General features: G+C 37.1%; 1 protein-coding gene across 3 annotated transcripts in view; it reads left to right on the forward strand.

Annotated features, from left to right (window-relative positions):
• Positions 1 to 22,902, forward strand: part of ESRRG (estrogen related receptor gamma) — a 519,140-nt gene that overhangs the window by 448,990 nt on the left and 47,248 nt on the right. For all 3 annotated transcript variants that reach the window (XR_012063582.1, XM_072948734.1, XM_006203648.4), the window contains exons 4-5: positions 5,702 to 5,812; positions 9,481 to 9,642. Coding sequence is in view for 2 of the 3 variants with exons in the window: in XM_072948734.1 (XP_072804835.1) it covers positions 5,702 to 5,812; positions 9,481 to 9,642 (273 nt within the window). In the remaining variant the exon portion in view is untranslated. The remainder of the gene's footprint in view (positions 1 to 5,701; positions 5,813 to 9,480; positions 9,643 to 22,902) is intronic.

Genomic DNA, 22,902 nt, shown 5'->3' on the forward strand with positions numbered 1-22,902 from the left:
AAGGGGAAATCTTTTATTATCCTATGAAATGCTTCTGACTTGGCGCTATTAAAGGTGTGAAAAACACGTTTGACTTTGGACTATATAATATTGTAAAAATTTGCATTTGGGCATAAAATGTAGACTTCAAATTAGCTGACATAGGAAGGCCTCGTGCTGAACTGTTTTAGTTCTTTTGGCGTTTATTTGCCTCCCAGCGTATTTTTTGCCTTCTTGCCCTATTCTTGCGTTCTCAATTTTGTAAATTCTGACAACGCATAAGATTTGTAATTCCCTTGTGGGAATGTAGGCACATACAGTATTTGAAAGAAGAAGCAATGTGAAGTGTTCTCCTTGGAGGTAATGCCAACTATTAAAACCTTCCATTTAAAAAAAAAAAAACGGAGTAATGGCAGTCTCCACGTGAATAGAAAATCCAACTGCCTTAATTAACTTCAAATCCTGTCAAAGATTGAACATGGTGGGTTATCTTATTTCCTGGGAGAAATCTTCTTTTTAAACTTTTTCAAAACTTGTTTATAAGTGAAGTCCAAACCGAAATTGTTCATACTGAAGATCGCAAAGCTGTAGAAGATGGACTTTGTCATTGTCAGTGGAAATATTTGGATTAGACTGATGTTTATTTATGGAAAACCTGGATTTTCCAGATATTGATCCTAAATATTGTTGTTTTCTTTGTTTGTTTCTACTGAAATAGTCAACGTGAGACTTTTCAATGAAATGTATGAGGTTCATTGGATAATTATCAATTCTCTAAACTTTGTACCTTGTGTTTATAGCTAAGCTCAGGGAAGTCATCCTTCTTTTTGATAGAATTTGGGTTAATTTCTGTATCTATTCTTTAAAAAATCACATATCTGAAGGATATTATTAGTGACAGGGATGAGCAGTAAATAGAACAGGATACCAAATATTTCTGTAATCTTTCGACATCAAATAGCATCATTATTTGGTTTGTATCCTTACCTTTCCATCATACCTCAAATCTGCTGACCTACAGCACTGAGACAGAGTTGATTGTGAAACCCCATGGGGACAGATTTTCAGTAAATGATCATGATGCAAAATGTAGTATTCAATAAAGTAATATAGCAGTATTCCAGCAAAATAATGACATAATGACATTTTAAGGTTTCTAAAATATTTTAATAATGCATTTGTATAATTTCCAAGTTTATTGTTATATTATGTTAATATAATATTGGATCATTACAGCAAAACATCAAGGAAGGTATTGTCTTAATATCCATCTTATATTTGGCAAGAAATAGGTTAAGGAACTCAACAAACTTTACAGAGCTTACTAAGGAAAAAGCCAGAAAGAAACCCCAACCATTTTGACTCGCAAACTGTGCTTTATTTATTTTTGCATATTCTCCATTTAATATTTAGGAATAAATCATTACATTATTAGAGTTGGAAACAGTAAAGGAAGAATATTTAATCTTTTCACAAAATCATTATGAAGTCAATGGACAAAGCTCATAAAAATATTCCTATTTGGTGATTTTCATGATCTTTCCTTTTTTCTCTGAAGATTTTTTATGGTATGTGTTTATTTTTAAAGTCAATGTATCATTTGCGTGTATTCCTACTGCTGAGAAATTGTGGTTTAAATCTGTATCTAGGCAAGCACAATAGAGGTAGAATCTTGATTCATTGTGTTAGATGTACAGTATTTTAATTTAAACTGCAGTAGCATTACCTTTTGGTTAAATAGTTCTTCTCTTTGCAGTCCTTTTATCTCTATGAAATTAGCATCCTAACAGTGTAGTACCCCAGTTATGCAGAACTTTATGCTTTCCATCTACTCAAAAGTATGAGAGGTACTTGTGCAATTTGATGTTTGGTTTCCTCTAATCTTGCCCTTATTTGTGACTTAGTGTTTTTATTGTATTGATGCCTTTAATTTTTGAAACATATTTTTCTGGAAAAACTTTAAAAACTGAAGTATATTGAAAAGAGATAGATATCTTAATAATATCTGTATAGTATTGTTTTGTTAGACTTTAAGATAACATTATTAAAATTTAAGCACATATATTATGACTCATGTGAACAAACTTGTTTGTTTTCAAAGATGCACAAATAAAGAGGCTGAGTCCACATGCTTGAAGATTTTTGTGCTAATTTAACTTTTAGACGTAGGTCACTTGTGTACAAGTGTGTTATATGATTGTCCTGGGCCGGGGGGTACTGGTTTTACTGAGAATGTTTTTCCTCCAATAGAATTTAATAAACTGATGAATAATTTGAGCATGACGTAGAAGTAGTTGCACGTGTGTTACTCGGATCTGAGTTATTTTCACTAAGTATGAAGTCAGCTAAACCAAATCATCATTATCATCATCATTTCACTAGAAGATGCATAAAAAGCAGATTTTCTAGATTTTTAAAAAGAGGTCAAAGCGAGTAGAAATATTTTTTTACTTAGTTTTATGTATTTGAAATTATTTGCCTCTTTTGATCCCCTGAAATGGGAATAAAAATTTCATATGTATAAGTTATTATGATCTTTTAGTATAAATTGACTCTAGAAATTTTTACCATTATTTATTATCTAAACTTGGCAGGAATACTTTTCTGTATATTGACTCTCCATCAACTTTTACTATATATCTGTATTAATTATGACTTAAAGAGTATTCATATCTGGTTTTCTCTCTTCAGTAATCTACTATATAACATGAATGTAAAATTACAAGTCATGGAAGAACACTTTGTCCAGCTGATCTTTATTTTAGGAAATAGAGAAAGTTTTAAATCATGGCTTATGTAAAAAGTTCTTGAATATTTAAAACTGGACAGATATATGGATGGGGTGGCTGGAGGGACAGATGTATGTACAGGTGTTGGGAAGATGAGCTAGTTGTATGTATAGACAGTAGTTTATGTACCCACACACACTGAAAGGAGATGTGGGGTGGGGGAAGAAAGTGAAAAAGAAAGAGAATTAACATAAGAGTGAGACCACTCCTTTAGATTTTGAGGGAGCATGTAGAAAGCAATATGAATATTTCTATAATTCATCATTCAAAGTTGAAGGGAAATACACAGTAATAAAGTTATTTGACAATACTTAAAGGATCTGTTCCTACAAATACAAAAAATAACCCATAATTCATGATAAAAATTCTGTCCATCAGAAGCGTGTATTTTTTCTTTGTGATGTTTAATGACTAGTTTTCAGTGTTGTGTTTTTCCCATAAACTTGGGCCAGTTGGCTAAGTTGATTAGTGGTTTAAGTGTGATATGACTGTGTCAGAATTGTTTCCAGCCAGGACCTTGAATCGTCTTTCATCCATGGTCCTCTTCCATAGGTTTTCAGGATGGACAGAATCCATTGTCAGAAACTCACCAGCTCTGACTCCTGTGTTCGAAAATACATAGTGTATTGTTCAGTGTTTGGGGATGTGAGGCCGTATTGCTAATGGTGAACACCTGCCCTGACAAACACCAAAAGCACATTTTTGGAGTCTACAAACCTAATCAAGATGCATTCTGTGAGCTTTCTTACTTCTGACAACCTCAGAGATTTTAAAATATTGTCTCCTTTTTTTGGTCTTTGTCATTGTCTTCCTTTCTCTACGTTTGTTTCATCTTGCCTTTTCTTCACACCTCTCATCAGATCGGATTAGCCTTCACGTTGGTTCGGAGTTGGATGACAAACATGGCAGGCTACAACCAGCGTCATGGGCTTTTCATTTTCTAATGTGACTTTAGCTTTTAAAAACTCTGAAAATGAAACAGGTTTGAATGGATCTTAGGTGACCAGATAAAATGTGACCACATTATATAAACTGGAAAAATGTCTTGGAGAAAGAAAGAAATGAAAAAAGCTAAAACATGATTAAAGGGGAAAGGGGGGGAAGATGTTAAACTTTAGTAAATTTAGACACAGTAAAAATAGAACATTAGAAATTAAATGAACAGAGGAATGGAACTGTACTGTAGATGCAAAGCAGGAGTGAGGAAATACAGTTTCTGTGTGACTCACAAGCACTATGATTTTCATTGAATACTCAGAGGTGGTACCTAATTTTTGTCTTTTTTGATACTTGTTTGTCTACGTCCACTTAGTTGCTTTTTAAATTGTCTCTTGATTTCATTTAAACTCTGCTCTGATGTTCCAGTATGACATTTCAGGCTTTATCTGGAACCAAGGGTGTGTTTGTGTGTTTCACTAAAAGGAAATCAGTTCTTAAAGTAGTATTATGAGCATAATATGAAAAGTGTGTTCTTCTTTCTCTCATGGATGGATAATCATCTTTAACATGTGAGTGTATGTATTCACTTTTGGAGTCACACAGAAATACATCAGCCTTCCCCAAACTGTTTCATATAACTCAGTCACCCCACAACTCACATGTTCCATAGGATATTAATAAATGTTCCAAAAACAGGATCCTTGGTTAAATTTGCTTGCAAAACATTCATAGGTTATATCGCCCTCTGAGAGTTTTACAGAGGCTATTTGCATATTAAAGGCTCTGAGAGGCCCTTCAGTAAAATAACAATGCTGATGATGCTGTTCAACCAAATCTATTTTCTAAAATAGTTTGAGAAATACCGAGATATGTACAATGAATTACTTGGTTGAATTTATTAACGGATAATGTTAATACTGTTTTATCAATTGAGGCACAACTCAAGACCATAAAAAGAGCCTCTCTCACTCCTATGTAATCTCTGTATTTGATAAAGATGTATGTGGTCCTATCCTAAACTTTACAATTACAGCCTGGAAACTAGGTTATTAACAAACTTCCCCACCCCCCACCCCCATATAAATGAAACATTTCTTTATTTCTTTATTTTTAATTTCATTCCTTTTTGCCTCTTTCCTTAATTTCGTAAATCCACTCACTGCCAACAAAAACTCCCTGAATCTTGACCCAACCCATCACTTTTTGGGGAAAAGTTTTACTAAATACCAGTTTACTTTTGCCTACTTCCTCGCTTCACGCTTCATCTTGACCTACTAGCATATTTATCCCTCCTTCACCATCCAAGCCTTCTGAATTCTTTCAGGAATCTCCACTTTGTATCCTGTCTTCAGTCCAAACCTGCTCAGTGGTTTTTTTTTTTTTTCTCATTTGATAGAAAATACAGATGTGTGCCCAAATGTGAAGAACATTCTCCCTGAGACATGCTGACATTATAATCTGGAACAATCCTTGCATCTCATCTTGTGTAGTGTGATTCAGGCTCGCCACAGCACACAGGTGTTTCTAATTCCCTTCAGTTCCGCAGGTCCACATAGAGCCCTCTGGTAGACGGGGGAGGGTTGGCTAGCTCTTGGTCTATGGATCTAGTCAGTCCTACACATTGAGCTTTCAAGGGTGACTGGTGAAGAGGATACACATCGCCAGTGTCTTTGATTTGAGAAGCTCCTTTCGTACCCTACACCAGTTTCTCTGTATTAATTCACAAGGAAATTTCTTTGATTTTCTTTGATATGTCGATGACCTTGATTTGGCCTTGCACAAATGTCTTTCAGGTTGGTTGTCTCTGCCTGGTTCGCTTTCCTGCCTCTGGCAGTCTTGGTCTAGCCATCACTTTGTCTGCATTTTTCTAATACCCTGGGACCGTTTTGCATTCTGCTGTCTGTCAACTTAGCACCCCTGGGTGATGCTCTCTATATGATTGGGCTCAAAGATAGTTACGTCGACAGTAAGTCAGTGCCTGTCTTTGCCCACAGGAGTGCGTCTTGACAGAGTACGTGGAGGTCGGCAGAAGTACAAGCGCAGAATAGATGCGGAGAACAGCCCGTACCTGAATCCTCAGCTGGTTCAGCCAGCCAAAAAGCCATGTAAGTACAGCAGACACGTCTGGCTTTGCAGCACACGGAATCCACCCAGTTGGCTCTCGGTGCCTCACTTCTGGCATGCCCGTTCCTACTGACTCCAAGGAGACTTCTCTTTGTTGGGGTGGGGGGAGGGAGGCTGTGGCTCTGTTCCCATGGACTGCCTTTGAAGAAGAACAGCAGCTCGGCTAATTATATATTTTTTTTCTTAAGGTTTTCTCTGCACTCCCCCCAATTTTTTTTTTTTTTGTAAGCTGGTCATTCTACGGAAGCATAAGCCAACCAGGGCATAGCTTATATAGTGCGAATTTTACATTTACTGGTTGTCTTTATTTTCAGAGGTACATAAAATGGTTCGTACTGTGATCATTAGTTCATTGGAGCTGTTAGTTTCAGATTTCACAAGAAAGCGATTTTGTAGTTTTCACTACCTAAATGAGTTTGACTGCTCAGCCTCCCAATGAAAATACATTAGGAGCCTCATTAATTTGAAGCTGTAGATGCTTAACGCACTAGCTGGCAATGGATTTAAAACAAGAATGGGCCCTGCTAATAACAAGCATAGGTTGGCGGTTCCATCCCAGATGCCCTTATGGGCATTATGAATTGTTCTTTAAAAAGCCTGTGGTTTTATTATGCTGGGTTGCAATTTGAAGGGATGAGGGGGTACATAGCTAAAATGCAAGCCCCGGTCCCTTTGTCATTAGCTAAAAAGAGCTAGAATATAGATCGCAGCAGTAACTGTATTCCGTTTTCTGGAAAATCAGTTTATGGCTGTAGTGCAACAGAGCTAACCTGTTAGGATGTTTAGGCATAGCATTTATACTGGGCACTGAGAAGTGCTTTGGTGAAAACATTTCTCATGTGTAGCTGTCTTTTTCTTGGAAGACACAACCAGAACTCACCAGAGGAAGGGGCAGCTATAGCAGTTCTAGAAAAGACGCAGATAATTTTTGATCTGCTTTCGAGGGATGAGAAAGTGTCGGCTGCTAATTCAGCTTCTCCAGGAGGGGTCGCTGCTGTGCATCATACATGTGAGCATATGGAGATCTGTTAAATAAATAAAACAGACCCTGAACTGTAAATGGAAGGACATTTTAGCTATGTCAAAGGAAAAACAACCAGTTTTACATAAAATTAAAGCTTAAGTGAACATATGGCATAGTTTCCTTTTGCCTTTCCAAAAAACATTATGTTGATTATACCTTCAATTGTCCAATCTGGCATCTCCTCCTCAGCCGGCATAAGCTGTTTGGCATTCTGCACATACAATCTAGGACTGCATTAAGCAGATTTTGCACATTATAATAAAAAAAAACTTTCTGATAATACAATAAAATGCAATAAACACTAATGCTTAATTTCATTAGAGGTTTAGTTTTCCTGGATTCACTAATATGCAGACTGCCCATTTCTCATTCATTTTGTACGAACGTCGACTGAAACCATTGATGATTTCCTCTACTGAGAGAGAAATGAGCGCTGGCCTATTTGTAAGTCCACCTGATAGAGAAACATCTATGGTTTTCGGCGTAAACCTGAGAAATTGGGAAGCGGCTTGTCAAGTACCTTTAAGAAGATTACAGCAATTTCCGTGAGCGCCATTTGTCTGAGATAAAGAGGACTCCTAATAAATCATTACTCATTATCTCAAGGCCTCTGTGTTAATTTTCCTGAGTCCATCCAATTAGTGTGTTTTTGTAACAAACATTTATAAAACTTAATTTTCAGATCCGGTCAGATAAGTGTCAAGAGACTCTGCCTGGGCTTCGCTGAGAAAGTGGCTGGGGGAGATTTCTGGACCCTGACTGATTGTTCGTGTACTACAAAAGCCCAGGAATGAAAATTGGGTTCTATTGATTCTAATTAGGGAAACATTAAATAAGATTTACCTAGAAACAGTGCTGCCGGCTCTTCCATTTTCTGAATGATAGGAATTTCTAAGCTTCCACCAAATTCCTCTGACCCCTCCGGTCAAGTAGCCATCGACTTGGGTAAAACAGGTAGCATTTTCCCTGCACTGAAAGAACTCAAGTCAAGATTTCCTTCCGTTACATTTTTGTGCCCTTTATTACTGCATTTATCCTAATCCTGAGAATCTAGTGGTTGCTGACAGTTTTTGTTGCATTGTCAGAGCAATGAAAGTTGAAACTTTCCCAAGCGTAACTAAAAATACAGGGTGCTGTTTCTATAGTGTATATGAGAAGCAAATGTCATTCTTTGCAGATCCTACTAATTGAAAGAAAAAGGCATCTATTTAGTTTTGATTCTTTTCTAGAAAATATGATATTTGGGAATATTTCCTCCCAAATCTGCATTTTCAACTTGATAGTAATTGAATATTACAGCCAATGAGTGATTATCTGTTAATTTCTTGAAATAAATGGAAATCAGGTGGCAGCCATAGTAATAAAATTTTTACCTAGTTCAGAAAAATTACCGATTATAGTTTGAATCTCTCCTTGTTATGTTGTTAAAGGAGATTAAAAGAATGCTATGTTTTTAATTCTAAGGTATATGATGTCTTTTCATTTTGAGTTTAAAAAGTTAAGAACTTACAGAGAAAGGCAAATGGTCCAGTAAACACGGAGGAACCTTTGGCTTGGCTCACAAAGATCCCATTTAATATCCTAGTTTTTTAGAGTAATAGTACATAGAACAGTGAAATGGCTGGGTTTATTCTTACCTATTTGAATCTCCTCACTTAGAAGAAAGTATCAAATCTAAAGCTACCCATAGAAATTGAAAATAGGGCCAACAAGAAAAATCATTCCGTTGGTAAGGCTTTATAACCCCTTCCATAAACTCTCACATGCCCCTGAGCAATAAAACACATTTGATGTGATGCTTTCCATTTGTCTCTAGTGTTTATTTTATGAAGGATTTTAAAAACATATATCACAAATTCCAGACAGATAAATCTGCACCAGAGAATGAGCTAAAGACAATGGACGAAAACAGAGGATTAAAGAATTAGACACTCCAAAGAGAAAATACTGTCACACTTAAGTAGGAGTATTCTTCTGGAAACCGACATTGGCTATATTTGGAAGATTGTCTGGCTGTGTGGGGAGGGGGAGAAAGGAAAAGAAATTCCTGTTTAATGCATCCCACAGAGATAGAGTTATACAGTCAGTAATTCACCCAGGCAGCAGGGCTCCGACCTTTGCTCGTCTTTAAAGGAATTAAGACAATTAATGACTTTCATGCCCATTATGACTATGAGCATTAGTAGTTCTTTTCCTCTCACATTATGTTCTATATTTCAGTGGTTTATGTGGGTTTTTATTTTCAAGCTGTTGTGTACTATTTAATCTGCTTCCCCAAATCCCACTTAAGAATCAAAGAGCAAACCCAGAAAGCATCTAACTTCTCTTATCTGTCTGCTCTAAAAAATTTCATTACAGGACAGATGCTTCATTCCAGCAAAAGCAGGTAGAGCAAAGAAGAAGGGAATGCATACTATCCCAACGGCAGCGGGTTATTTCTTGCTATGGGTTTTCCTGAGCACTGTTTAATATATGTATATTGAACCATAAATGGAATATTTGGGGTTTATTACAGGCGATTTGAGGTTTGTTTTTTTTTTTCCCCAAAACATACCATACTTTAGAATGTATGAAAGAAAGATGATGCTACTAGTGATCTTGTAGTGCTCTGGTCTGATCCTGCAGATAACAAGATTGTCTCCCATTTGTTGGTGGCTGAACCGGAGAAGATCTATGCCATGCCTGACCCTACCGTCCCCGACAGTGACATCAAAGCCCTCACTACACTGTGTGACTTGGCCGATCGAGAGTTGGTGGTTATCATTGGATGGGCGAAGCATATTCCAGGTACATTTTCTGAAAAGAAAAAAAAAGAAATGAAAAAGAAAAGAAAAGGTTGCAAGGACTTCCCTGGGTTGTATATGTCAATGTAGGCAAATTCACAATTTCCCCATTAGGATTTTTTTTAAACCTTTACAGTTGTTTTTATCATACCTAATTTAGCGCTTCCCTGATCCTAATAGAATAATAAGCCTTTTTATAGCTGCGCCATCTTGAACTCTTGTTAATTATTTTTTCATATATGAAGGTACTGTTGCCAACATAAGATAAAGAGAATGTAACTTGTTAAAATATTTCTTTATCTGTTTTAAAATTCTGAGTTTTCTCCTAAGGAAAGACTTCTACTTTTTCTTTTCACTTTTAAAAATGGTTTTGTTAGCTGTAGTCTGTGTACCTTTTATCCTTCGAAAAAAATCACTCATTTCGTTGTTGATGGTGGCGATTTATACTGAACTGCTTTTCATATTTACATATTGCTTTGGTTTACAAATAGATATTTACCAGTGAATTCATACATAAATTACAAAAACAAATGTTAAATTGACATCCTCAATTTTCTCATATGGTGACTTTAAAAATGGTATGTTAAAATGTCCAATTAGTTTTCTCTCTAGACCCACCCTGTCAGATCAAGGAACGTATGCCTGATCATAAGTTTTGAGAATTTTAGTAGTCTCCTTGAATTATTGTATGCATGTTTGAACTTTGATCTGCAGATAGTTTCCAAACAAGTTTTTGGATGATGAGCAATGTTTTTCTGGTACAGTTAACTTATTTCTGTCTCCTTAAACTAGTTTGTCTTTATGCTTTGAATGCTACAGTAATTTCTTTAATCAAATTGATGGAAGTCCCTTTCCCAGCCCACACTGAAACCAATTTATTGGTCATGATACGCCAGCTATGTTGCTAACAGTCGTAACGAACTGTCAGGCGATATCGCAGTGAAGCTAATTTGAAGTCATTAGGTGTGCAGCGTTCAGGCGACAATTTGTTACAGTGCTTAGGAACACAGCTGACATTTCTGAATGGCTTTGTTCGCTGCAGTTCTAGATGAGGCCAAGCAAATTGTAAACTAATTTAAACATCACTCTGTATTATACCAGCTACTTTGTCTTACACTGTTTGCTAATAAAGCACCCCAAATTAAGTCAAAACTAGTTAAATAGGTGAGCTTGAATGTGTTCTTTGGAAGATTCCTCTGCAAGGGTCACTACATCTAAAAGAGAGATGAGAATTTGATCATGCGGATAGTGGATTTTGCATTTGGATTGTGGTTACAGCTATACGATTTTTAGAAAAAGCAGGAAAAAGAAATAGGATCTGCTAAAAGATGGCAAGACATTTGGGAGTTGCCATGGTGGGAACAGCCAGAATTTTCTTAAACCATATAGGAAAACTGATCTGGAAGGAAAGTGTTATGAAGGGTTTTAAAAGAAACAAAAGCTAAGATTTGTTTAAGTGTCCAAAGATATAAATATTGTATCATTTATATTTATATATTATCATCACTGTATATATGTATGTGTACATACACACAGATTTAAAATGTGGTTATTCTAGCCCAGGGTTTCTCGGTCTTGACACAATTGTTATTTGGGACCAGATGACCCTCAGATACAGGGACTGGCCTGTTCCCTGTAGGATATTTAACAGCATCCTTGGTTTCTATCCACTAGCACCCTTGAGTTGTGACAAACAAAAATGCCTTCAGATACCAGATGTCCTTTTGTGGGGCAAAATCACACCCCCACCATCCCCAACTGAGAACCATTATTCTAACCCAGGAATTAGGAATATTATTATCCTGAACTCAAAAATAGGGAGATCTGGGGCAGAGAGAGGTAAAAACACTTGCACAAGCTCACAAGTGGATCCAGAGCCTTCAAAACGCATCATCAGCATTGCTTCCTGGAGTAGGATCAGGATATTGTAATCCCCCAGTTGATTACATCTGAAATAATTATTTCAAAACAGTAGTGATATTGTTACTGTTATTAACAACAACAGCATGAAAGGCTATGTCACTCTGACTCCAAACCACCCATTATTTCAGAGAACTCTGCCCACATTCTCCCTGAATTAAGAAATTGGTTAAGCCCGTATTTGGATATTGTACAGACATGATAACAACCAATGAAAGTCAACAGCTCCTTCCGGTGCTCTCTGGTGAGAAGTCCGTGATAAATCTGCGGGTCCCGTTGTGTATCTAAGTAGAAATGTCAGCTTACAAAGGAACTTGTCACAGTCAAGGGGCTCTGGTGACTTTTGCAAAGACAGTAACTTTAAATAACTATGAGTAACAGCATTTCCAGTGGTGGAAGCAATTGCTATACGATTATTCGGTCTTGCGCTGAGGCTTAGAATTGGTGGGGGGCTGACGTTATTTTGTCTCCACAGTAGATGCCAGAGGAGGTCACTGTGGAGTGACGAGTCACAGCTCTGGCTTTGGTGATCCCTGGAGGGTGTTTTAAACGATGGCAAAGGAGTGTCTGGGCTTTTCAGAAGGGGATTAGCCAAACAGGAATTAGCTGAAATTCCTTTACATTGTATCTAACAGTAAGTGTGCTGTGCGGGGTTTGGAGGTAGATGGAGAGGATGCTCTGATACTGGGGTGCTGGTGTGTATACCCCGGGGTGCAGGGAGCTGGGTGCAGCAGCAGCGTGGAGGGTGGGATGGGGAAGGTGGGGAATCCGAAGAGAATATAAAGATTAAAGTCCCATTTCTGCCTTGATAAAAGTCAAGTCGTGTTCTTGATAACATGACCCAGTCCTGATAACTGGGGTCAGAGCTGGAATTAAAGCCAAATCAGAACTGAAATTTCACCTATCTTAGCCTTAACTTCAGAATTCTTTTCTTTTTTTTTTACGCTTATGTTAAAAGTAAAGTGAAATCCTTTTTTAAATATAGTAAAATCCAAGCCTTTACTCTTTTATGCTGTTCTCGGTTTGTGTAATCAAACACACACACACCTTTTAAAAATTAAGTGTAGTAGCTAAAATAAGATCCATATCCTTTCTGCCCTGCGGAGAATACACTAGTGTATACTTGCTTTTGCTCTGTAAAAAAAGTGACAAATTCAACAAAAGAAAATATTGAAGAAAAATACCTAGGGAGTGTTTTGGCGTTTTTTTTTTTTTATCAGTAAATAGAATTAGTTGACTTCTTTTAATAAATCACACAAATGGAAAAGTGTGTTGTTACGAAACATGACCATACTTTATCTATAGAAGAAAAAAGATCACAAGGGCTTTGGAAAATGCTTGACTTTAGTTGGAAGAGCATGAGGGCACAAGAACAGATGATGGGGCCCTAATAGCCCTTTTTAAGAATGACAGGGCCCCGCCATTAGCATCCTTTTATATCCTTGGAAATTGCTCATGCCTCGCTTTTCTGGTTCCTATCTGCCTGACTCTTTTTTATTTCTCTTTCAATTTCGTCCGCGCTCGGATAAGCGCATGCTAACACAATATGATTGAGCTGTAAAATGGAACGCTGTCGCCTCTAATCTCTTTTATGTAGATACGGAGGTACTGCACAGGCCACTTCATTCTCTCTCCATTGTTGGCCTTTTTTTAGAATGGGCTGCCAAGCAATGGAGGCTCCGTCAAATGTTAGAGCTAGGTTTCACAGGGTGTGATAAGGCGATTATCAGCCCGGTAGTCAGATCTGTTATTGTTCTTTGCGGCTGATTAAAATATTACGATGTACTGTAACTTGGTTAGCAAAATGCAGAAAGTGCTTAGTCAGATGGTGCTTAAAAAAGCATAACCCACATTAGCTGACCTATATAAGTGGCTTCAGTATATTTAGGGAATCTCGCCGGATGGATTACTTTAAAAAGAATAGAAAGGTATTTGAACAATTAAGTGAATGAATGTGTTTGAGAAGATTTTTTTTTCCTTTGTCAAATATGGCACATTGTCAGGTGCGCTTGTTTATTTCTAACATGACAAATTAAACTGTTACCTACGAGAGGAGGAAGACTGCTCAAGTTTGGGGCCTCTTAGTCACATTTTAAAAATAACGTCTATGTCGTCAAACATCAAACAGAGAAAAAAAAATCCTACAATTTTTCTTCATACCAAATGAAGGCAGGAAACATTAAGCTCTAAAAGGAAACCATGCTAGGAAGATTTGTGATAAATCAGTATTTGTGTATAGTTACTCATGTAAAGAACAGAAATCGAAAGTATAGTGTTCTCCATTTACTCTGAAACCTTTTCATATGAAAATATTCACTTAGGAAAATGTATCACAATTGCTCATCGCATTTCTTTTTATAGTTTTCTCAACAGAAGCACTTAGAGTTTTCTATAAATGACAGACATCTCTAAAGAACATGGGCAAACTATTTCTACATTAGGATATAAATTTTATGAGAGAACACCCAAGAGTATTCTAAACATTGATTGCAAATAATACTGTTTAAAGATGTATTTTTTGTTCTAATGCATTTTATGTAGAGATCAGTTTTTCAGATTATATCATCCCCCAGACAAAGTTGTAAAGGTTTTGTTTTTAAATGCCCATTACTTATCTTAAGCTGCTAACACCATTAAGTGATTATGATATGTGAAAAATATTTCCCAAATTGTGTTGGAAATAATTCCTGTAAGATTATGTTCCGTTTGAAACACCAAGTATGTTTTCATCTGTGTGTGTGTGTGTGTGTGTGTGTGTGTGTATACATATGTATATGTAATTATGGTTGGATGTGCAGGAAAAGGTAGGGTTGACCAAGAGAGGGTTATGTTACATACACAAAGCACTTAATATGCTGTTTTAGATCTGTATCATTAGCGCTTGAAAAATACTTCATTGATTAAAAATATGCATAGCACAAAACTGGTAATTGGCCCTGAGGCTCCGCCCTTCCCCCATTCTGTAACTGAATTTACGTGTAGTTGTAATTTCTACTTTGCTATGAATGAACTAAAGCAATTACAGCTCTTTTCTCAGGATTAATTTTTCTTCTATGCATGTAACGATTTTTCAGAACCATGAAGTGGTCGGGTCTTTTAGTTAAGTGGAGAAATTTTAAATTTAAGATCTGAAGGCCTGGCACTTAATAATGCTATTTAAATTAGAACTATATTCAATGATCAGATATTTAGAGGTTATATTTAATGTACTTGGTAGTTGTGTCCCTGTGTCCCTGTGCTTGTGGTTTATAAAGGTAGAATTAAGCTGAAAGCAAAATCAGAAAACCTGATCTATACAAGTTGGGTAATTTTTACTTAAAATTAAGTTAGTTAAGTTACTTAATTGATCTAACGATTAGTTATGTTGTGAAAATCAAATATGTGCAACTTATACACATACGCATAATTAATTTGCAAATTATAAAGCATGATCCAAATGCAAAATATTCAGTGTTCATTTTAGTGTCTAAGGTACTGCACATACTTTGTCATTTTGTTGCAATTAAAACAAAGTGACCAAAAAGTTAGTATTCATAAGAGCTATTTCAAAAAATATTCAGAACAAACATTCATTATAACAGGAAGGGACGGAAAAGTTATTTAACCAACAGGATCACTGTATGCCTGTTGTCATCATTCTGTCCTAGGGAGCAGGACCATTAGTTTTTAAGTAATCTAGTCCATCCTCCTCTGCCAAGTGTGAAATAACTGTTTATCAGTTTCTGAAGTCACATTTGTGATGTAGATAAAGGAACAAGTTGAAAAATATGTTGTGAAAAAAAAATCTGAAATATCCCCTACAGACTTATTTTTCCGCAGCTATCCTTGCTAGAAAGGAGAAGGTAGACCAACAAAGAGGTTTGAGATTTCCCAGATAGAGACCCCATTCAAGAGACACCTTTATGTTGTTAAAGTTGCTCGCAGAGACCTCTCCTCACCACTCAGCACTACTGTTTGTGACCTAGTGCACAGTTCTGTCCCCAAGATATATTTGCCATCCATGATAGCCATGCCATTATATACCTCTGATCAAAGAGGAATCTTAATTTCATAGTGATCATGAATACAATGTAAGTATGTGAGTGTCCACTAAGGACCTAACACTATGCTGGGAAGATAGATACATGTGACCAGACCTCCACTCTGAATCATGTATCTGTGTCTGCATAAATATATATGCATGCAAGTGTGCATAGATATGTGATGACCTTCTTTCTTGTGGGACTAAGCTTTAAGTACAAAAATAACTAATATCTCTGTAGTTTATTACTGTTTACAAAGCACTTTCTTCAACCTTTATTTAAGGTCCACAGCAATTCTGTTGTTTTATTCTTGTGATACCCACTTCATAGGAGAGCAAACTCTAGAGTCAGGAGGTTCGATTCACACTGTTAGTAATGTTACTTGAACCCATAGAATATTTCACTTAAATGACTTTTTACCAGTAGCTTCATTACGTCTTTCTCCCCCTTCCATCTACCCACCTCTGCTACATTCTTTGTCATTTGTTCCAGTTTTATCATTACCTACCCGCCTTTCTTAACCAGTGTAGGTGAATGTAACATGTTTGCCCTATCTTTAAATTGCGTCTATACAGTTATAAAAGGAAAGGATAAAGAAAAGGAAAATTGAATCAAAGAGGAAATGTATGACATATCTTTCAATTCAATAAAAATCAAGGTGTTTGATTGATAGTGTGCCCTAGTTATCCCTGATCACAAACTTTAATGAAATAAGGCAATCACTAGTTGGAAAACTTATTAAATGGTTGATTTGCTAAAATTGAAGACTCTGTTCAGATTCACTGGGTTGAAGATTTCTACATGTACTACATCCAAAAATACAGTATCCTTTTCAGGCAAGTAATTGTAATTGCTTAACTCTTTTGAATGGTGAGGAAATGGGATGAGTTCTAGTCATTCAGTTTACTGTATATCAGACGCCTGAACCAGCCAGAAACCTGCATGAGGATTATCAAAATAGTGACATCCTGCAGACCTGGCCCAGTTTATATCTTTCTGATCTGGAATTCTGTTTGCTAATAGAGATACGTCTGAGTTTTAGATTCTTCTCAAGGCTACTTGATGAGTTCAAGAGAGAAGGACTTCTGTGTCTTGTGAGAAAATTGGTATATGGGAGCTGATATAATTAGCATAACCCATGGACACTTAAAAGCTTAATTAAAAGCTTTTCCCACCTCTAAGAGGAATTGGAGGGAAAGGAGCAGAACATGGTGCTGGCATGTCTTGTTTCTCCCTTTGCTCCTCGTGACCCTCTCTCCAACCCCAATCCCACCTCCCTTCTGTGGGCTGGTTGCACTTTTTCCCCTGCATCCCCCTTGCTGTGCCTCAGCCAATCTCCAAATGAATGCACGTCTATCGTGGCCTTGGCTTTGGCACTCTGGATATATTGATTAATAGTTGCCCTAAGCTCCTTTTAGCAAATCAAATTTTCACTTTTAGCAAGGATTTCGCCTCTGATTTATTCAGCAAAGTGAAATGCACTAAATTGACTTTGACATTCAGGGAAAATGGCTGAAAAACAAAGAGCAGAGGAAGGAGATATAAATTGTGTGGCAGCTGGAGAGTTCAAGCATCAGAGAAACAGTTTTCTATAGAATATGGAGTAATTTGAAAGCACTTTTTTAAACACACAGAGAGAAGTGATTTCTTCAAAAAAATTTTTCAACTGCTGAGTTTTCTTTTGAAAGAGGGTCTAAGTATTACTCAGCTGAACTCAGAGTTTCCGGCACGATGTATTATATTTTGTAGATAAAAATAGCTGCATAATCGAAGACTACATATTTCTAAATGAGTTTATGAAAGCTAGGATGTAACCTAATTACCTTGGAAAAGAAAGAGTCAGTTCATCCCACACCAAATACAATGGTTAATTTGAAAGTGTTAGTGTCGTAGAGTAGTGTGTATCTGTGTGTGTGTGTGTGTGTTGTAAATAATGGAGTTTTTCCATCCCCATAAGAATTTGAAATAATTTTAGATCACAAACCTCAGTACAGAAAAGCCATGTAATGTTGCTGTTCTGTGTCCCTTTTATCCCCCAGGAATGTCAGCCTTGGCTGTGTTCGTTTATGTGTTTAAGTCAGCCTACTTCCTTGTTAGACCAAGGTTTGGGGAATAAGTAACTATTGGGTTCAAGATACAAAGTGTAGCTTTGATGTATGAAAAAAAAAATGGTGCCAATGTTGATGAAGGAAAGAGGAAAGGGAGTTGAATTAAACTCACTATGGACACTTGGGGAGGGATGAAAACTGTGAGGAATATTGAGGCATATTTTTTGATACTGAGATGTGGTAAACTGTTGAATCATCTGCCCTGAGTGATTATCAGAAGAGTGGAAGGGGAAGTCTACAGCTAGAATTTGCTGTTCATTTACCCTTTTCCTCTCCAGTATGAATTTTCCTTGTTGACCAAAGCCAGGCTCCACATAGTCAAGGCACTGCCCTGCCTTTAACTGTACTTTTTATTATTCTCTTTCTTCTCCACAAATCTATGTCTAGAGTGACCCAAGCTATCCATATCAGCATTTTAGCAATCAGATATTATCTTAACATTGTCCCAGACATGTCCATAGGTGTGTGTTTTCCCTAAAACCCCTGCTTTGCCCCAATTCAGGCCACTGTTTAATCACCATAAATGACTCTTAATTAGATGAACCCAATTAGAAGAATGTATTTAACCTGCCAAAATCACTTTAATTGACCAAACTTTCTAAGAAGTTTACGGTAGATGATTAAACAGACATAACACCTCCATTTGTCTGTAAACACCTTACTATTTCTCTTAAGAAGAAAAATTTTCTCTATTTTCCCATGAGGGAAAAAGCTATGATTTTCTCTGAATTAATCAAAAACACTTACTTATTTATTTTTGTCAGGTTATATATATTTTTTCCTCCAACAAGAATCAGGAATAAGGTACAAAGCATACAAACTCCAAGTACGGGGATATTCTGCCTTTGTTTTATACTTGAATCTCTTCATGTGCAGTTCAATGTTATTATTATATGAGCTAAAAGTACTAATGGATTGCAGTTTAGTTAAAGAGAAAAATATAATGGATAAATACCACCCTTGGGTAATTCTAAGAGCTACAGTCAGTCCAGCTCAGTTTATCCCACAATTTTACCTCTCCCCATTAATCACATGACATTGCTTCCAAGGCGGGAATTCTGTTTCCATTGCCAGCACGGGCATTGCGTTCTAACCACAGATGGTTAATAGTAGAAAATCAGAAGGGCAAAGGACTAGTCTCTTCCTCTGGATTCAGATTAAGAAAGTGGATAGCTGGCTGCCTAGGTCAGCAGCATGGCCTGCGTGGATGCAGAGAGTCATCAGAGCCCAATTAAAGACTGTAACGCCAGGGGTGTCTCTGAAGATCAGCTCCCTGCTCTCTGTACGAAGGGGGCTTCACACCTGCTTAACCTACATTAGGGAAGGATTAATTACCTGGAGTGCTGGGCCTCTCAGCCAGTCAGCATGTTTGTGGCAGGGCACATGGTGGCCTGGGCTGAGGAGGGGGAGAGGCGGAAGGAGCAGCTGGGGGCTCATGGAGGAACTAACTCCTCCTGATGTGGTCAGCACTTTAGGAAAAAGAAATAGTCCAGCTGTGCTCATGCTGGAGATTTTCTGTGTCGTGGCGTAACCCGGTGGCAGGGTGTCTTCAACGCAAATTTGTAAACATGAAAGAAGAACGCCCTCCCCAAGATCATGTACTGCACCTGTTACTCAGATTAACCTTTGGTGGAAAAACGTGGAATCTCTCCTTAAAGCATTTCAGATTGATTTCTGTGAATGGCTGTGATTCTGAAGCAAGGTGCTTTGTGATAGATTTTCCTGAAGTGTAAAAAGTATGCTTGCTCATTCAGACACCTGCCTTGAGGAAGTCTTGTGGCACCCTTTTTAAAATAAATGGAAAGATATCAAAGAGAGATCTCTTTCTTTAAAAAAAAATGAGTTCTTGGATGATAGAACCAGGGTGAACCTTAGAGATCACTTGCTAGAACTTGGCGTTTTAAGAGGAAGTCCTATATGGCTGTGGGCTGTGTACCATCTTTGGAGTTAGATACCTTGGTTCAAATTCTGATATTGCTTCTTGCCATGAACTCAGTTTGCTTCTCTATAAAATGGGGATGGTAATGATAAAGCAATCAACTTTATAAGTTGCTAGGACGATTCAATGAGTTAATGTGCCTAAAGTGCCCAGTCCAGTCTTTTAATTGTAGTGTTCAATAAATGTTAAATGCCTTTACTTGCACATTCACTTACAGACACAAACGTTCAAGACCAGGAAAACTGAATGACTTACCTAAGGTCACAAGCTACTCAGTGACATAGTTGAGACTAAAACTCAGTCTTTGAACTCCTGGTTGAGCACTGTTGATACTTATCAATGTCACTACCGGTTTTTCAGAGAAGAGTATATATACATCCTTATTCATAGTAATAATATCAGCAAGTTATTTTCTGAACTTTATCTCTGTTCTATTATTATACCACATCATATTACATTAGGTATAAACAGCCATATACATAGACAACCTGTTTCTTTTTTAAATTTTTTTTTTGGCAGGGAGAGGGGAGGTAATTAGGTTTGTTTGTTTATCTATTTATTTATTTATAATGAAGTACTGGGGATTGAACCCAGTACCTTGTGCGTGCTAAGTACACACTCTACCACTGTGCTATACCCTGCTGCCCCTGGACAACCTATTTCTTGAAAATAGACTAACTGTGCAAATGTTATAGAAAAGTTAGTGTGCTGTATTTTTTAAATTGTACACCCCAGATTATAAGCAATCAACCCATTTTCTTTTGTTATTCGTTGATAGATATCATAGTGCGTATGATATCTGGATATATCAGCTCAAACCCCTTCCTGAACGATTATTAATCTAAAGGCATGGCTCAGAAGTTTTCTGTTTCACGCAGGGGGATATAGTAGAGAGAAATCTGGGGCTTGAGATTGGGAACCATGGCCAACAGCCTAAAGTGGAAAAGAGTTTCTGACTGAAAGTTCTCAAGGTCTGGATAGCATGAGGATAAAATAACACAAATACATGAGGTGTGCCTTATTTACAAAGCATCTCTGAATATACTTGCTATGTAAACACCGATGCTATCTTTGAAAACAATGTCTCTGGCAGATCAGTATACAGCATTTGATTAAAATTAGCTAGTGGAGAATCCATGGATTTTAATTAACCTGGCCAGTTATTCAGCCCATTACCCTCAGTGAGGGCTTAAGGTTTTAACACCTGTGTATGTGCCATGAAAGTTTAATTCAGACTTCCATGGCAGTTTTATATGGTTAGAATAGAATTATTTATTATTTACTTTGATTCTGACCATACTGTGTGCTTGTGGTGTAGTCAATTTCATATGGGCTGAGAATGGGTGATAGGTTTCTTTTTGAAGCATCAGCTATGATCATTTTTGAGATATCTGAATATATAAATTCAGTTTGGTATTTTAGGGAACACTTTGTAATATTCAATTCCCCAACAAAAATATTGTGTGTAATATATTTTAGTATTTATATAAATTTAGTAGCAAGCTAGTATCTGATCATTCATGTACTGAACAAAAATATCTGTTGAAAGCCAGCTATATGCTAGGCTTTGTACTCGAGTTCTGTCCTAGGGAGACTGTCTCTGTCATTATTATAGGACTGTGAGGCATAGTTGATCTGTTACCAAAACACTTTATGAATTTTTATCTCAAAAATGTTGCATTCTAACTCACTCAGAATCATGGTTTTTTTCTGTCATACACATACTCAGGAGTCTTGAAGGAATGCTTTGTTTTGTTTTTTTTAACTTTTTAATTCATGTGTTTGTTTTACAATATCATAATTTTTAAATTGAAGTATAGTCGATGTGCAATATTATGTGCTACAGGTCTACAACGCAGTGATTCATAATTTTTAAAGGTTATACTCCCATTTATGGTTGCTATAAAATATTGGCTGTATTCCCCATGCTGTACAACACACCCTTGTAGCTTATTTTATACCTAATAGTTTGCACCTCTTAATCCCCCACCTCCTTCTTCCCTCTCCCTCTTCCCTCTCCTCAGTTGGTAACCACTAGTTCCTTCTCTACATCTGTGAGTCTGTCTCTTTTCTGTTATATTCACTAGTTGATTGTATTTTTTTAGACTCCACATATAAGTGATATCCTACAGTATTTGTCTTTCTTTATCTGACTTATTTCACTTAGCGTAAGGCCCTCCAAGTCCATCCATGCTGTACACTAGAAACTAATACAACATTTTAAGTCAACTGTATTGAAGAAATATTTCAAGAATGATTGAAGTCAGGGCTCAGCTGTGCCCCCTGGCCCAGGACCTGAGCACTTCCCACTCGGCAGCTCCCCCTCCCTGTATTCTGTACATCAGTCCTATTCTGAGGACTGAACTGAGGGCCGCAACCACCTGAAAGGGTTTTATGCTGTTTTCAAACCATATATATATGGTTGTTCCGAATGCATTTGGATTTTAAATACTTCAGCCCTCCAAGAAACAAGAGTCTTTCTTTATTTTTTTTAACTGAACTGCAGTCAGTTTACAGTGTGTCAATTTCTGGTGTACAGCATCATGTTTCCATCATACATGTACATACATACATTCATTTTCATATTCTTTTTCATTATAGGTTACTCTTTATGAATAGAAACCTGCCCACCGCGTGAGGGAGGATGGCAGTATTTTTACTTTAAGAAAAGGTTCTTCATTTGCTCTGAAGAGATGTAAGAATACGGGAACCCGGAGCTGATTCCCGCGATAGCTTCTCTAGATTGTTAGGGTCCCGGCGCATCTCCTGCCATTCACTTTTGTTCTCGCCAGCAGCCGCGCGGTTCAGAGGTGTGGGCTCCTTGCTGCATCCTGACTTGGCTTGTTAGCCTCTTATCAAGCTCTTAGCATCCCTTTGTTTATTTGAGGCGACAGGAAGACTGTGGAAAGGCTGCTTAGTCAGGGATATCAGCCTTGTTGGCAGGGGAGTGATTGCCAGTTGAAAAACAAGGCATTATTGCTCATTTTTTCCCTCTTATTAGTTTGATTACATTTGCAAATCAAATCAATCCATCAGACATGATCAGGCCTCGTCCGCATTTTAAGGAATAGTAATCTCCGTCTAATAAGATGCAAATGTGTCACATCGGTAAGTAACCAATAAATCATCGTCTTGTCTTTGGCAATCATTAAATATCAGAACCAACAGTCAATTTTTAGTATTTTCAATTTGCGATATGCCGCTGGAATATAAAGATAGATGGACGTAATTACACAAACCAAACACTATTTCAGTTCATTCCAGACAGCAAATTT

Source organism: Vicugna pacos, chromosome 23 (genome assembly GCF_048564905.1).
Source record: "Vicugna pacos chromosome 23, VicPac4, whole genome shotgun sequence".
Lineage (NCBI taxonomy): Eukaryota > Metazoa > Chordata > Mammalia > Artiodactyla > Camelidae > Vicugna > Vicugna pacos.